General features: G+C 40.2%; 1 protein-coding gene across 12 annotated transcripts in view; it reads left to right on the top strand.

Moving 5' to 3' along the window:
- Positions 1–2,018, top strand: part of Nrg1 (neuregulin 1) — a 1,103,601-nt gene extending 1,101,583 nt beyond the window's left edge. For 7 of the 12 annotated variants that reach the window (XM_052162554.1, XM_052162547.1, XM_052162545.1 and 4 more), the window contains one exon: positions 1,298–2,018. In XM_052162554.1, the coding sequence (XP_052018514.1) occupies positions 1,298–1,952 (655 nt within the window). In that variant the 3' untranslated portion in view covers positions 1,953–2,018. Of the gene's footprint in view, positions 1–780; positions 911–1,297 lie in introns of those variants that run through there. The other 5 variants (XM_052162546.1, XM_052162551.1, XM_052162549.1 and 2 more) reach the window with 1 other exon arrangement.
- Positions 2,019–13,934: the final 11,916 nt, after the last annotated feature.

Genomic DNA, 13,934 nt, shown 5'->3' with positions numbered 1-13,934 from the left:
TATGTGTTGCTTGAACTGTGACTAGCGTTTCTCAGAAGGTCTAATTTAAGTAACTTGAAAAGATATCTGTGGGTCCCAAATGTTTCAAATCCTGAGACACTTTTGCCAGTTTTGAACACAGGTAGAGCTCACTTCTATATCACCACGAATCATGGAAAAGTGAGAGAATTAATAGGCTTCTTCTTCCCAGTCGCTTGAGTTCAGAGAGCAGTATCCTGTGTCATCACAGGTCACATCAAATTAGACTGTGACTGCCAGTGTCAGGAAGAGTCACCCAGTTGCGTGCACTGTGAGCATTGTTATCAAAAGATGAGGGATATGACTCAGAGTCAGCCCAGAGGACAAGCCTTTCTGTTCTAGGGAAGGCACAGCACTACAAAACAGGCACACGGCATCTAGACTATAATGGTGGTCTTATCCAACATAGCATGGCAGGAGATACCATGGTACACCAAACCCTTGGGCATGCACAGAAGCTTGCTAAGCACTTGTTTAAGGATCTTTGCAAGTATATTCAGAAGGATACCAAAAGCTGGTGCAGTGTTGGGATTTGGATGAGAAATACCTGGGAGACTGGAGTTAGTGCCCACTGCGGTGACATGAAACCAAATTTACAATGTTTCCTCTCGGGCTTGTCTTCGGATGTATCACCATTACCCTGAAATGGACAGTTGCAAACAGAATGTCAGCCAGTAGCATTTCGCGAAAATTTCAACGTAAAAGCACACAAATGTATTACGCTGTAATTTTTAAGTTACTATGCTCTTTTTTTTTCATAAGACATAACCTTATAGCTGAGCTAAGGAGAAACAAGGCTTACAGATCCAAATGCATGCAGATCCAGCTGTCAGCAACTCATCTTAGATCCTCTTCCATTCCCCATTTGGGCTTCATTCTCTAAGACCCCTTGGCCTTTAGGAAGGTATAGTATTTAAGAATACTTCTTTCCCTTCTCAGTCCCCAAGCCTTGGTCTTTTATAAGCTGAGATATTCTTGGGAGCCCCCTTGTCTTGACTCACATGCTTTTATTTAAATTCGTGATGAGACTGAAACTCTCAAAAGTTTTAATGAGCTGGATGATTTAGCCAATCTTTGCATGATTCCTATAAGGAAACTCTTGGCTTTATAATGATAGGACCCAAGGGTGCTGAACTTCCTAGTGTAAAACTTAAGTATTCAATGTTGACTATTCTTTGACTATATCCAGTGGTGAACTCTGCCCCTAACCCCTCCCTGTTCCTGTTCTGTGCCCTCTTAATCCACCACACTCATGCGGGGGTATTCTGTGCTCACACAGGTATGTATCAGCCATGACCACCCCGGCTCGTATGTCACCTGTAGATTTCCACACGCCAAGCACCCCTAAATCGCCCCCTTCGGAAATGTCTCCACCCGTGACCAGCATGACGGTGTCCATGCCCTCTGTGGCAGTCAGCCCCTTTGTGGAAGAAGAGAGGCCTCTGCTTCTTGTGACACCACCAAGGCTACGGGAGAAGAAGTATGATCATCACCCCCAGCAACTCAACTCCTTTCATCACAACCCTGCACTTCAGAGTACCAGCCTTCCCCCTAGCCCATTGAGGATAGTGGAGGATGAGGAGTACGAAACGACCCAGGAGTATGAGCCAGTTCAAGAGCCTATTAAGAAGGTCACCAATAGCCGGCGGGCCAAAAGAACCAAGCCCAATGGCCACATTGCCAATAGGTTGGAAATGGACAGCAACCCAAGTTCTGTGAGCAGTAACTCAGAGAGTGAGACAGAAGATGAAAGAGTAGGTGAAGATACACCATTCCTGGGCATACAGAACCCCCTGGCAGCCAGCCTTGAGGTGGCCCCTGCCTTCCGTCTGGCTGAGAGCAGGACTAACCCAGCAGGCCGCTTCTCCACACAGGAAGAATTACAGGCCAGGCTGTCTAGTGTAATCGCTAACCAAGACCCTATTGCTGTATAAAACCTAAATAAACACATAGATTCACCTGTAAAACTTTATTTTATATAATAAAGTATTTCACCTTAAATTAAACAATTTATTTTATTTTAGCAGTTCTGCAAATAGAAAACAGGAAGAAAAAAACTTTTATAAATTAAATATATGTATGTAAAAATGTGTTATGTGCCATATGTAGCAATTTTTTACAGTATTTCAAAAACAAGAAAGATAACAATGGTGCCTTTATGTTATGTTATGTCGAGAGCAAGTTTTATAAAGTTACGGTGATTGCTTTTTCACAGTATTTCAGCAAAACCTCCCATGTATTCAGTTTTTGCTGGCTTTTTGTGCATTGCATTATGATGTTGACTGGATGTATGGTTTGCAAGGCTAGCAGCTGCCCTTCTCTTTGCTTACAGTAGCACCCAACCAATACTGTCTTGAAATGGCACATCCATCCAAATACCTTTCTACTTTGTATGAAGTTTTCTTTGCTTTCCCAATATGAAATGAGTTCTCTCTACTCTGTCAGCCAAAGGTTTGCTTCACTGGACTCTGAGATAATAGTAGACCCGACAGCATGCTACTATTACATATAGCAGGAAACTGCACTAAGTAATGTTAAATATTAGGAAGAAAGTAATACTGTGATTTTTAAAACAAACTATATTATTAATCAGAAGACAGCTTGCTCTTGCTAAAAGGAGATACCATTGACTTTAATTTTAACTTTTTTGGTTATTGTTGTTCTTGACAAAGAGTAACATCTTCAAATACAGCTTAGGAAAAATGGGTTCTGGCTTGCCATCAGGATAAACCTATCAACTTAGAAAGGACTCAGTTTCACTTTCTGTCTTGGGGGAAATGATCCAGCAGCTCATATGTTGACCAACCAACCACAGCTGCTAAAGGTGCAATCCTTTCTGACATATTTTTTAACTGACTGGTTGTACCCTCTTCTTGGCTCCAGAAGAGGCATATCATGTCTTGAAGCCTCAGACCCAAGAATATACTCAGCCATCTGCCCCAACCACTTGTATTGTACAATGTGCCTGTGGTGCATAGCAGAGACTTGGCCGTAGTAGGAAAATGTTCCACTGGTGGAGTATTTAGGAGTGAGTGTGTAGAAGTCACAAGGGGAAAGCAGCTGAATTACCCAGTTGACATCTTAACTTGGTTTGGTTGGCCACTCCTTTCTCCCCATTATGTTTCTCTTGTGTTTCAACATTGCCTTGATTAGGTCATAACTATGCATGAGCATTTTTTTTTCTGCCAGGAATGGCCATTGTGCATGTGATTTGTGATTAGCAAGAACTTTCCATAGTGGAGCCTCACTAGGGAATGTCAATAGCATTGGGAAGATTGCAGCTTTTCTTGCAGAAGTGACCCCCACTTGTGGACTGATCTCTCTCCATAAATAGCCTGTATCTTACATTTCTCTTCTCTAAGTAGTTTCTCCCATACTGTCTCAAAAGCAGGATTAAGATTGGTTTAAACCTTGTATGTTCTCTTGTGATTGGAAAGCTAACGGATGCTTATAGACAAATGAACAACTGTTAATCCAGAAGGAAAAAAAAGAAAAATGTGGGTGGGGGAATAACCTCTCAGAACCCTGTGTATTTTCTGCCTGTTATCTGTCATTCAAGACCCGAGCTTCCTGAATTTCTAAGTAGGCTCTGAGAAGTTCCGTAGCAAAATGCGAAGGAGTTGAACAGAGGGCTGGCCAAGTCAGTGGCAATTATTGATTCTTGTTCCCAATTGAACCCGAATCTATTTTCTTTACCAAGCTTTGTTATAAGTCAAGGGAAGTGATAACCTACAAGGAGGGCTCAGAAATACACTGCAGGCTGGCCACAAGTCCATGAGTCACACTCCTCCAGCTCTCTAAGAGACATGATTGGAGGCCCTTCAAGTTACTCAGAGTATTTGATGTCTCTTCTTGCCATTGGTCACAGGACAGTTCTCTGCGCTCAAAGTGAGTTTTAGTGTTTAGTATACAGAGAGGAATGAACCTCTGCAGGTAGAAGCTTAATGCTGGCTTCCCAGTGTTGGAGCAAGTGGTCAACTCACCACAGGGAGGAAAAGACAGCAGGCTTCTGGGTGTTCTCTCAGTTGCTTCATGTTGCCTTTAAAGGCCCAACTCACCCTATCATTCAATAAAGAAATTTCTTTACTGTTATTTTAAAATTCTAAAAAATTCAGTTTCAGATCTGTTAGTCCCCAGGGCATTAAGAAGGTCCCTTCTGAAAAGCAGACTCCTCTGCTGACAATTTTTTTTTTTAAAGTAACATGAGAAGCTCTACAATTTTTCCAATTGACAATGTATTTTTCTTTTGTTTTTTTTTTTTCTTCTGTGCTTTATCTGGTAATCTGCGATTGCATGTTAGTTGAGAAAGCCTTTTCCCCAAGAGAACAAAGTTTTCCTTGAGGAGAATAGCCACATGGCTGGTCAAGGCTACCTGGTATAGCCTCTGGATTTATATGTCCAGGAGCCTCTCTGTAGTGCTTCATTGCCTGGTCTCTCTCAAGCATCCTTCCTGTTTATGAATCCAGCAGAGCTGTAGCAGGGCAAAAGAATGCACACCTGTGGTCCTGGCATGTGTGAAGATACTTATATTTTGAGGGAGTATGAATTACTCAGAATCTAATAACCACTATGTTTCCTGGGTTTTAAATCAAAACTACTGAAAGTTATATAGTGGGGTAGTAGACACCAAACTCCTTTTGTACTTACTCAACATTTGCTTTCTGACCTGCTTTCTCCTCCATTCATCCCCACTACCATCAAGAGTGCCTGGTGGACAGCCTTCTGCTTACTACAAAATGGTCCTCCATGGAAGAGAGAATGTATCTCAAGTAGCAATATGCCATCTCGTTCTTGTGTCTGTGTGACTGTCAATATGGGTGGAGTCTATCCAGGGTAACTTTCTCTGTATCTATTCCTCTTTTGGCCTGAGGTTGAAGGTATATGGCCTCTATTAGTGAATAAGGAAGATCTGGCCTTCCCTTTTAGTCCTGGCTGCATTTCCAGCAGCTGCAGAGATATCTAACCACTAAGATCCATGAAACACTATGAAGAAATGCAGACAAAAGGAAATGGCCACACATCACAATTTCTATTATATATTCTTTTGTAAATACACATTGTATAGTACTTAGATGTTTTCTTAAGTCATTTACTGTCTTTATGAGTTAATGTTAGTTTTTATTCTCTAAACTTACTGTATCACGTTGTAAATAACATATTGTCCTTTATTATTTATATTTAAACATCTAACATAGAGAATTGTTTCCATATAATTTTAAGATAAATGTTTAAAATATATGTTTTTCTTTGCTTTAAAATTATGTACCTTTTCCTTTTTTCCCCCATTTTTTAAAGAATAATTTATTGTTCAGGAGAAAGAATATATATGTAATTGAAACTATTTGAAGAATGCACATTTGAAGGCCATGAGGTACTGATAAACTAAAGAATTTATTATCTCAAATACTAAGCAATAAGTAATGTGATTTATTTAAAGTATTGTTCATTTCCCAAGAGAGTCATACTGCAATAAAAATGCTACTCTGTGGAGACATGGGTGTGTTGCTCAGCAGACTAACACTTAGTCTGCTAGAGTAGCACTTGCCGTCTCGCCATGACAGCTATGCTATCTAGATCTGTGCTTCATGGATCCCCATGATCATCTTGTCTCTGTTGCTTTTACCATGCTACCCATCCTTGAATCACCACCCTCCTGACTCTGTTTACCATTTCACTCCTTGCTGTAGGAAACACAAAATCAAGCAATAGGATGCTCCATTTCACAGCCACCAAACTGCCACTCACAAAGACATCTGGAGGGAAACACTGAATAACCTTCTGGATCCTGATTGTTGATCTATTCTGCAGTGACATCAAGAAACTCACTCAGATTAATGGCAATGACTGTGCCAATCCTATGCAATCATAAGAGGGAAAAAGGAAAAGCTATCAAGGTTCAAATGGTTCTACAGCCACAGTAGCTTCAAAGACATCTATGCTAAACTTCCCTATGTCCTTACATTTACGTCCCATCATGTATACCATTTTGTAAGAAGGCTAAGGAGCAGTGGCTTTACTCTCCTCATTCTATTAAAAAAAACAAGTCTAAATGATGTCCAAGTACAGCTCAGGGAGGGGCCTATGCATGGAATATTCCTCACATTATAAGATTCATCATAGTATGAAGGCAGTGTTTTTTATTAAAATTAACCTTATGAAGCCATATTTTAACAAATAGATACTTTGTGTGCAATTTTTATATATTTCAACCATTCTCATCATCTCAGATAGATGGAGAACATTTAAAAGATGTGTCATAAGTCAGCCTGCTTTGGAGTTTGAGGATAACCTGAGATTTCCAATCAAAGTTCACCTTTGATGTAGACATGATCCCTAGCAACTTAAGATAGTGGCAGGAACATCATGTCCAAGCAGTCTAGAAGTCCAGGAGACTTAATGTTCTGACCACCATGTTGTGAATACACTTGTCCACTAGTCATTCAGCTGACAGGCCAAACCTCAGATCAGAAGATGAGAGAATATTTAAGTTAGATTGTAGATCCTTTCCTCAGTTTATACTGTAGATTTGCCAGCCCCATGCCCAAACTCAAAGCTGTGAGTGACAAATATCAGTAACTTAAGAGAGACTTGTGCACCACCTAAGCAGTCATGCCACTTCAGGAAGAAGAGTTACATAAAGGAAGGTAATGTAGAGAAATGAAAAGTGATGTCTAGTGAAACCGAGGCTAGATAATTCCTATTATTCTCCAGTTGTTTTTGACTCTTGAGTGATAAATCTAGGCCAGTTCTGCAAATTAAGAAGGAAGATGTCTGTGTTTCCCAGCCAGTCTGCAGAAGTTTCTCTTCTCTGCTCCAATGATGAATCATTAAAGGGCTTAATGTTAAGGATTTGGGGATAAGTCAAACTGGCCTGCAATCTAAACATTTAAGATACTGGGGGAAAATGGAACATCGGTGGATCTTAGCATCTTATTGCACTCTCATTCTGGATTCTCTTTTGCAAGGTGATGCATTAAAAATAATTTGTTTAGGGATGAAGAACTTTATACCTATGAAGGGAAAACCTTTCTGTTTGTGTAGGAAGCTGCTTATTGTACCCTACAAGGTAGTTGTTAAACCAGGCAGTACATGCTCTGTACATATGTGTAGGTCTTATTGATGCCCTCAATCCTGCAACGTATGCATCTCCCTGGTTAATTATTGCTATTTAACCGTGGTTGAATTAAAAACCGTACCTGCTGTAGGAAAAGGATTTTATTACTGTAAAAGATCATGACCAACCTCCTTTTTATAATAAAAATGAGAGACAGAATCGAGTGACGATTTGACCCAAGGATCTTTCTCTAAACATCCTCTTTCAAATGAACTTTCAGGAACAGAAATTTATGGAGGAAAAGATATCTCTTCCTACTATGTTCCAGCAAGGCTAAGAAATTAACATCTTTAATGCCTTATTGTGTACTCACATATGAAGAATCAAAGTACTAAGTATCAATATTTTTATACTGTTTATGACTTAAAATACCCTGTGTTGTTTTTACTTGCTTTATGCCAGGAAAAAAAATGGTAGAAATTTAGGCCCAAGGAAGTTTAACTTCATTCTCAGAGCAATGCATCTACTGAGTCATAGGTATGTTGTGGATACCTAATTTCTCTCAGTCCCTCCTTGGCAGTAGCCTATATATGATGAGCATTTTCATGACCAGCTCTCTTTAACATAGTATGAGTTCTATGTAAATTAGCTTCTGTGTTGGAGGAAGGAGGCTTCCTGCCTTTGGTTTGCAGATATTCTGGAACCTAGGTTGCTTAATGTAGCAACTCTGTCTATTTTCTATAGCCTCAGCTTTCTAAGGAAGTGCAAGCCCAGCCAGGAGAGTGAAATCACTATTTTGGTGTATAGGTGGCAAATTCTAGTCAAAAGAAGAGGGCTTCCGTGGTAATAATGGCCCTACCACTAAAACTTTGTGAACTCCAGCAGTTTCCTCTTGCTGTATTCCTCCACAACAAGGTTGTAGTTCACAGATGTTTAAACTGGAGTACATCTAAGGAAATTAGAAAGTGTCTAGAGCATAGTCAGTATTCAGATGGCTTTCTCTGCTCCTCCTCCAGATCCTTAAGTTCGGAGAACTACATTTCTCAGTTTCAAATAAAGTACACCACACTGCATGAGCTGACCAGATAGATCTGTTTCACCAATCCAATATAAGTAAGAAAAATGCTTGTTTTAAATAGCAACACGTATATGTTGAGAAGCAACATCACCAAATAACATTCAACATAGCAGTGTTAGAAGCTAAGATCTCTGTGTATTTTATTAGTAGTTGACTTCTTGTGTACCCGTGCCATTCCGTGTCAGGTCATTGATTTTTAATTTTTATAATCTCTGAGTATAGGTTCCCATAAAATGAATGTGGTCTTCTTGATGCCACCACCTTCAAACTTTATTGTAATCTTCTAATAGAACAATCAAAAACTTCTCTTAACTCTGCAGACTGTCTCAACTATATACACCCATAGGCCTTAATTTTTTCACTTAAAGTTCACATATAGTCTATTTCTTTGAAAAAATATAATCCCAGCCAAGGCCTCCAGGGTGACAAAACAAGAGAAGTCAGTCAAATACCTGATTAATACCAAACACATTTTTGTTATGCCCATACCCACCCCATTATCTACTCAAAAAAGTTTTGACTTATTCTTCACACTCCATGCATAAAATGAGATCCTTCTGTCATCTATGTGATTTATTAATAATTTATAGACTTAAGTTCTTTGAATTCAGTCTTTTAACATGTGGTCCTGCAAAAGTGGTCCTTGATTTAGGCTCATGATATCTATCATCACACTTGCAAATAAGCATTGTTAATAGCAATGGAGTCTGACATAATTGTTCATGTATAATCTTTAAATGGAGCATTTTTTAATTAAGAATACTTGTTTAACTCTAGTTTATCACACACACACACACACACACACACAAAACAATGCAAAGGAATATTTTTCTTGTTTTTAAAAAAGAATCTTTTAGGTAGACACTTTGTGCCTCTGATCATTAGCATCAGGAATTGAGCATTGGTCATCACTGACTTTCCTTCTAAAGTGAGGGTCTTCTTAGCTTTCTAGATCTCTGCCAGGTCCCTGGAAATTTCCACTACTGTGGTTATCCAGACTCCTGGGGTCCCTTAGAGTGGAGCCTAAAGCAAGCTTTTTATCCGTTTCTAGGAAGAGGCTTCACTGGGATATCTATTTGTAGCTAGTGAGGTATCCAAACCCTTACTAGCTCCTCAGCTTTCTTCACGTGGGGAATGGGGAGGGGGTGGGGAAGCGCTGCATGTGATAATTCCGGTCTCCATTAACCACACCCTTCTGGTTATGAGCTGTTGCTGCTGTACTTACACAGACATCCACACACAGCCACAGCTTCCCCTTTCTACTCTTACCAGCATCTCCCTTCATAGATTGCAAAATACAAACTTGCTACTTATCTTGGGGAATCATTTGCAGATCATACCCATGTATCAAATTTCCACACTGTTCCTCATCAAGATATGCAAATAGTATGTGTCCATTAAAATCTCTAAAATCATAAAACTATACAACCTTCATACCTTGATTTAAAACAATAACAACAACAACTGGAAAACTGAATTTAAAGAGGATCCAAGGTAAAGTTCTTGAGCTAAGATACCTTCCTTGGTAGGCCCTTAGGAAAGTTTTAGGCCTGGTGGTGTTATGTCTTTTCTGCTACTTGGACACAGACTTTTCTTACACATGAAAAGACAGTAGCTCCACCACACACTCATTTAGAGAGCAGTCTGCAAGGAGCTGGCTGTCTAGCCAGGAATTAGGGGTAAGGCGATCACTTTCTTTCTGTGAAGATGTTGACAAGGCTATGTTGGGTGTTGTTCAGGTTAAAGCCACATCAGTTATCATCAAAGAAGCAACTACTATTGGGAAATATCACCATGTCTTGTTAGGAGAAGCGCCTGCCACCCACACATTAAGCCACACTGGAACACTATTCTACATGTCTCCCTCCACATCAACTGGGTGACGGATGACTGTCAAATCGTTTCATCTTCTCCATAACCTTGCTTCTTCCTTCGTTTCTTGGTCTCCTCCTCTGCCACAGGGCTACCAGCACCCTGACTAACCTGCTTCATCTGCTCCCCTGAGCCATCTTTCATGTTCTGATAGTGAACCCTAACTCTCACATGTGAGCAGGCTCCCCATGGACTAAACTCCTCAGCCTGACCTAAGAGGCCCTTCACAGTCTGACTCTATGAGATGGCTCCAGCTTGTGTGTCAGCATCATTGTCCATCCCAAGTCTTGTGATTGTTTGTTTCCCTGAAGTACACCATATCCATGTTCTCGAATCCTGTCATTGGCACACCAACTTCATATTACTCCCATGTACCTCTTGTATTGTTATTTGCATATTGTTTTTGATTGACTGCATTTTAACTAAAATAAAGTCATTTCAAATAAAACTTTGTATGGATGCCATGAATAGAAAGCCACAATCAGTTGCCATAATTAAAATAAATTGTAAAGTTAAATATAATAAAAACAAAACATCATCGAGTTCTAGCAAGATGCCGCTATTTCTGTAAAATACAATGTCAATTCTCTGACAAAAAGCCAGACCAGCAAGCACTACAGAGAGGGAAAATGTATTCAGGAAGCTTGGGGAGATTTATTACTTATTGACAAGGAAATTCCTTCTGTATTAAGTATTTGTTAGTGTTTGTTACTAGATCAGTGTGGCTACGTTTGGTCCTCCCTCCATCTTAAGAAGCAGACAGATCTGTGTCCCTGTGTAGACTTCATTTTGCTATTGTTGTCTTCTCCAGTAGCCTGATAAGCATTTATATCTTTCCTAGGGGTAAAACAAGTCTCCTTTGGAGAGCATCTTGTGAATTAGAAATTCTTTTCTTCCTCTGTGGTTTTTTTTTCTCCTACTGACTCACAGCTGTGCAGACTTTAACAGTGTTTTCTATAGACCTCACACTTGTAAATTATCTGGAATCCTCTCCGTTGAAGACTGTGCATCCATTGAGCACATGGACAATTGTCCCAAGTTTGTATATTGACTGCCTAGCACAGTGCCTGGGGTATGGTACATACTGAGAGTCAAAAGAATAAACCACCAGTGGCCCAAAACAGGAGCTACATACACAGATTGAAAACTATGTGAAAAATCCATAAAATTCCAAGCATTTTAAAATCCAAAAACAAAAGAAGAGTAGTCTTTGGCTTATTTTGTTTTAAGTGGGTAAATATGATTAAGCTTCCTAAATTGTCATAAAATGAAGTAAACATAACACACCAAACCAAAAGAGTAGAGCCAAAGTCTGAAGAATGGAAGTCCCTGCTGCACACTAGATTTTATAGTGAATTCATAAACATCACATATAGCATTTGTATTCAGTCTGGCTCTGTCTCCACTGGCCCTTCAACTCTATTCACCCCTCTCTCCTCACATTTATTTCCTAAGACCACAAAACAAAACTTAAGTGGAATTGGTTGACTAGGTAGGTAGGTCCATTAAATCAGATTTCTACATTCATTATTGAATTTACACCAACCCAAAGTTTTCCAACTTATGGAGGCCTCCACAGACAGCCTTACCTACTACATGCCCTCAAAGAGATTTTCAAATACACTAGTCGATTAAAACATGGAGTCAGCATGCTATACACGTAAATGGACATTATAACCTAATGCAGATTTGCAAGATCTGTGGCCAGAGATCTAGTCTGGATAGAAAATCTGGCAGCTTTCTCAATGGCGTGGAAATTGTAAGTCCAGCCACCCCCACTCCTTTTTGGGCAGGCTCCTCTGTCAGCCTTGCACTCTGAGGGTTCACACTGTGGAATGTACCCCAGTGCTGGTGTATATTCAACAAAGATAGAGACCATAGAAACAACAGGAGTCCAGAAACCATCAAGACCTAGATTTGGATCTTCCCTCTCTCACATGGAAAATTTTGACCTAAACCTTCAAGTCAGTGGGGGAAATTAAGTGACATGATTTTTGCATCAAGCTTTAGCATCTAGTAGTGTTCAGTTAATGCATGTCTTATCCAGGCATGACAATAATCCTAGTCCCACCCACCCTCAGCTTCCCTAAGGAGATCAATAGAGACTGCAGCAGCAGGGAGGAGGACTTCAGTCTTTGTCTCCAGATTGACACCCCAAAGCCCCTCCCACCCACCCTTACTGTCTTTCCTCACTCAGCTACACCAAACAAGAGAAGATTGAGAATCCAGACAAGGGAATAAAGAGTTCAAAAATAGCCTAGACTACATAGAAGGACCATATTTCAAAAAGAAAAAAAAATCAAAATTTAAACAGTCACATCTTTATTTGTAGACAAATGTCCTGAGTCTGATAAAGGAAAATGAGCAGCTTATGTTTGTGACTTAGCAGCCTGGCTTGCTGGTGGGTCCCACCCACCCTCAGCTTCCCTAAGGAGATCAATAGAGACTGCAGCAGCAGGGAGGAGGACTTCAGTCTTTGTCTCCAGATTGACACCCCCAAGCCCCTCCCACCCACCCTTACTGTCTTTCCTCACTCAGCTACACCAAACCATCAGAGACCCAACTTACTGAGAACTAGACTGGCCCAGTGGAATAGGTGCTTTTTTCCCCCAAGAAGAAAACAATTTTACAAATTCAGAAACAACAACAACAACAACAAATGATGACTTGCTCCATCTAATTAATGAGCTAATTTAGATTTCAAGGCCATTCTTTATGCATAATCTTCTGTCACAGGCCCAACACTTGGGCTGTGCTCAGGACCCAGCATCACCACAAACCATGCAAACAAGCACAATTTCTACTTTAGAATTTGGTTTGCCTGCAGGGCTGCAGTCCCCATTTTGAGGAAATTGGTGCTCAGCAAGTAATGAGGGGTTTTGCATATGATAGAGGTTATGCCACAGTATTCTCCCATCTTACAACTTAATTTAATTAGATGTGCTACAGTAATAATTGGGCTATACAATGGGCTCCTGTTTGCCCTAGATATGTGCAAGACTAGTTTAAATATGAGATGCAACTGATCAGCCTATGGAGAATGCAATGGATCTTGCTTATTTTTAAGGGGACTAGGTGAGGTAACTGAGAAGCATACCTGGGAATTCTGAACCCACAGGCACTTTCCAAAATATGCTTACAGAGAAGAAATCAGCAAAACTACTCTCTGCCTTTGAAATTATTCTGTGGCCACTGAACTTTGAAGATACTGATGGAAGCAGTTAATGCAGCTGTCTGGACTTTGAACATCAGCATGTCTGCTTCCTCCCCAAATCCCCACCTCCCAAGACGCCATGTTGTTCAGCAGTAGCATCTCCTCCGGGATGAGGTCCAAGCACCAGAAACAGGATATCGAGATGTTTTTCCTTTTCTGACTCATACCCAGGTAAGCAAATCTTCTGAAAGGTTTCTAATATGCACAAATACTAAAGATATATTATTCTTATTATGGATGTCCTGGTTATGGTTTCTGTGGCTGTGATGCAATACCATAACCAATAGCAAATTGCACAAGAAAGGGTTTATTTGGGCTACCCATCAACATTACTATTCATTCATTACTATTCAACTGACTGGATGAAGTCAGGACAGAAACTCAAACAGGGCAGGAACCTGGAGACAGGAGCTGATGCAGAGGCCATGGGAGCATTCTGCTTACTGGTTGGCTTGTAGCCTGGTCTTGTGGAGGCATTTTCTCCATTAAGGATCCCTTCTCTCAGATGACTCAAGTTCTATGGTTCTCAACCTTCCTAATGCTGTGACTGTGTTGTAGAACATATTTAATCTCAATTTCTTCCCTGCCTTTGATCATTCAGTTCCCAGATAAAAGATGTTCAACTTTTATATTTACAATAAGCTTTTAATGCACTAGAGCTAAGCAGATATCTACCTTCTATGCTGTTATGTCTACCT

This window comes from Apodemus sylvaticus, chromosome 18, assembly GCF_947179515.1.
Source record: "Apodemus sylvaticus chromosome 18, mApoSyl1.1, whole genome shotgun sequence".
Taxonomy (NCBI): domain Eukaryota; kingdom Metazoa; phylum Chordata; class Mammalia; order Rodentia; family Muridae; genus Apodemus; species Apodemus sylvaticus.
This window is presented reverse-complemented; position numbering and strand designations above follow the sequence as displayed.